This window comes from Electrona antarctica (genome assembly GCF_951216825.1).
Source record: "Electrona antarctica genome assembly, chromosome: 15".
NCBI classification, from domain to species: Eukaryota; Metazoa; Chordata; class Actinopteri; order Myctophiformes; family Myctophidae; genus Electrona; species Electrona antarctica.
Genome location: NC_136796.1, coordinates 3015295 through 3018792, shown reverse-complemented (window position 1 = coordinate 3018792; position 3498 = coordinate 3015295). Strand labels below are relative to the sequence as shown.

Here is a 3498-nt window from a genome sequence, read left to right as displayed (position 1 = left end):
TTTTGCTGCCAACCTGGAACATTCAGCTTTTTCACCTAATAATCTCTCTCTCTCTCTCTCTCTCTCTCTCTCTCTCTCTCTCTCTCTCTCTCTCTCTCTCCCTGTGTCTCTCTCTCTCTCTCTCTCCCTGTGTCTCTCTGTGTCTCTCTCCCCTCCCTCAGTACTGCGTGTGGACGGACGGCCTGAACGCCCTCCTGGGCAAGGAGATGACCTCCGACCTGACCAAGTCCGACATGGACACGCTGCTCTCCATGGAGATGAAGCTCCGCCTCCTCGACCTGGAGAACATCCAGATCCCCGAGGCCCCGCCCCCCATTCCCAAAGAGCCCAGCAACTATGACTTTGTCTACGACTGTAACTGAAGGCCTCTAATTCATTCATACTCCCGTTTCAGGTGATACGGTGACCACCTTTTCGGTGGTCACCGTATCACCTAAAACGGGAGTATGAATAGGGCTTAAAGGACCATTTCACCACTTTTCAACCTATCTTCATATAATAGGTCGTCACTAATAATCATGAAAAAAATGGCGCAATTATTTTTCTACTTACTGTGTGTCTCATGGAGGAGGGCTGTGGGCAGTTCAGAGACCACTCCACCAGTGACATCATCGATGCGGAATACAAGCTAATAGAAACTGCAGGCTTTCTAGTCCTGAAAAGTTGCAATGCGAAAATGGAAGCCATCGTTCTCACGATAATACAAATCTAAACTTTTTTGTAAAAAAAAATCTGCCTAATGATGATGTCACTGGCGGACGGTTTCTAAACTGCCCACAGCCCTCCTATGAGACACAGACTGAGTACAAAAAAAAATCATGATTATTAGTGAGGACCTATTATATGAAGATAGGTTGAAAAGTGGTGAAGTGGTCCTTTAAAGCACCTACCCCCCCCTCCTCCCCCCAAAAAACCCACCCCCTCTCCAAAAACAACGACCAATCACGATGCACCGCCGTCACCTACTGTACTCTCTCACGCAAGGACCAATAAATATCTTTCTTATTAAGAACTAAAAAAATAATAATCCTTTGTTGAAACATGAACTTGGGGTGAAGGTGGGGTGGGGGTTGGTCTGTTAAAAACAATGTATTCATCCCCCTTTTTGCTTCACGCAAGACTTTCTATGATGAGGAGGGAAAAAAAGTAAAGAATTGGAGGTGTTTCTCAACGTTTTGGTGCGGGGGCGCCCCACCAGGGGGGTATACAAATGGACCCTTTTTGGTGCGGGGGCGCCCCACCAGGGGGGTATACAAATGGACCCTTTTTGGTGCGGGGGGCGCCCCACCAGGGGGGTATACAAATGGCCCCTTTTTGGTGCGGGGGCGCCCCACCATGGGGGTATACAAATGGACCCTTTTTGGTGCGGGGGCGCCCCACCATGGGGGGTATACAAATGGACCCTTTTTGGTGCGGGGGCGCCCCACCAGGGGGGTATACAAATGGCCCCTTTTTGGTGCGGGGGCGCCCCACCATGGGGGTATACAAATGGACCCTTTTTGGTGCGGGGGCGCCCCACCATGGGGGTATACAAATGGACCCTTTTTGGTGCGGGGGCGCCCCACCATGGTGGTATACAAATGGACCCTTTTTGGTGCGGGGGCGCCCCACCATGGGGGTATACAAATGGACCCTTTTTTTTTTTTACAGGTCTGTAACTCTGAAGCCCAAACCACACCAAAGGGTCGGGTCCGGGTCGGGACAAAACGGTGACCCTTTTGGTGTCACCAAAAAGGGTCAGAGTTACAGACCAGTGATGCGTGGGGTCGACCTGAGCAACACACGGGTGTCCAAGAAATGTTCACCTGTTTTTGGTTGGGTCGGGTGGTATCAAATTATTCATAAATGTGGGCATCCGCGGGTCGTCATTCCCCCCTCCCCCAACCCCTCCCCCAAAAGATTAGCATCACTATTTACAGACCGGTAAGGGTCCATTCTCCCTTGGTGGTGGTGGCGGTTGTGTCCCCCGCCCACACCCAGACTTGGCTGAGGCTGAGAAACAGTGTTTTTTGGTAGGTTGGGATGCACTCCGAGGTTCTCTGGAGCGATCGGCGCGTGGCTCTGCAGCGCAGACCCCTTTCTTCGCCACGTCATTCCGACGCCATAGAGGGCAGGGAGAGAGAGAGAGAGAGAGAGAGAGAGGGGACCAGGAAGTGTTCGTTTTGTTCCGTCTTTCTTCACTCTTCCCCCCGTTGTTTGTTTGTACGTGCGGGCCGTCACGGATCTCCCAACGCCCTCCTCCTCTTCCTCCTCCTCCTCTTCGCTCCTCGCCTCGTTCGCCTGAGGTCGCCTGCTGTTGTCGTTTCGCTCGCTTGACGGTCGACGTAGAAAAGAAGAAGAAGAAGAAAAAAGAAAAAAAAAACAATTTAATAAATAAAGTAGAACTGCTTAGAGATTCTGTTTGATTTCAGATTTCAGTTTTTGTTTTTCTTGGTTGTCCTAAATTTTTGTTTTTATGTTTATTTTATTAGTCCCTCAGGCTTTTTTGTGGAAGGGATATGGGGGGGAGGGGGGTGGTGAGCGGGGAAGAAATGGGGAGTGTTTGTTTGTTTGTTTGTTTATTTTTCTTGGCTGTAAGTCTTCATCTCTCTGGCAGTTTTCTTGTAAGTCTTCACACACTTATTTCTTTTGCGGCAGCTTAGATGGTCTTCCCGAAAAGGACGCATGCACCTAGAGAGAAACGGGGTGGTTTTGAGAGAGCATTTACACAAGTAACTACACACTTTTTTTTTTAATGTTACACCATTGGTTCTCAAACCGGGGTCAAGTATAGTTAATATAGGGTCCAAATACATTGAATGTAACCCATTTTGACCTGAGATCAGATTCTAAAAATGTCTTCTACATCCTGACAGTTTTCTGAAAAAGCTATGTTTCTATGTCAGTCGTTCTTCGAGTTTTTCAAAAAATAGCAGACCTACAAGCTCGTAGCGCGCCACTCGGTGGCGCGCTACGAGCTTGTAGATCTGCTATTTTTCAATAGCTAAAGCACAACATGATGCTAACAAATACATTGAATTAACCCATTTTGACCTGAGATCAGATTCTAAAAATGTCTTCTACATCCTGACAGTTTTCTGAAAAAGCTATGTTTCTATGTCAGTCGTTCAAAAAATAGCAGACCTACAAGCTTGTAGATCTGCTATTTTTCAATAGCTAAAGCATAACATAATGCTAACACCAAAAGGGGTTCCCGCCCAAAATGCGTTAAGTGTCCTTGACATGACAACGTTTGAGAAGCACTGCTCTACTATAACCGTCCCTTCGTCCCACTGTGTCCTGATGAGAGGAGTTCTCACGGACTGTGTTCCCACCATGTCCTGATGAGAGGAGTTCTCACGGACTGTGTTCCCACCATGTCCTGATGAGAGGAGTTCTCACGGACTGTGTTCCCACCATGTCCTGATGAGAGGAGTTCTCACAGACTGTGTTCCCACCATGTCCTGATGAGAGGAGTTCTCACGGACTGTGTTCCCACCATGTCCTGATGAGAGGAGT

At 48.3% G+C, this 3498-nt stretch overlaps 1 protein-coding gene across 1 annotated transcript in view; it reads left to right on the top strand.

Annotated features, from left to right (window-relative positions):
- The window catches only part of elmo1 (engulfment and cell motility 1 (ced-12 homolog, C. elegans)), a gene marked incomplete at its 3' end in the record, with an annotated part of 191011 nt that extends 190649 nt beyond the window's left edge, over window positions 1-362 (top strand). The window contains exon 18 of the mRNA XM_079522966.1: window positions 162-362. Within this exon, the coding sequence (XP_079379092.1) occupies window positions 162-362 (201 nt within the window). The remainder of the gene's footprint in view (window positions 1-161) is intronic.
- Window positions 363-3498: the final 3136 nt, after the last annotated feature.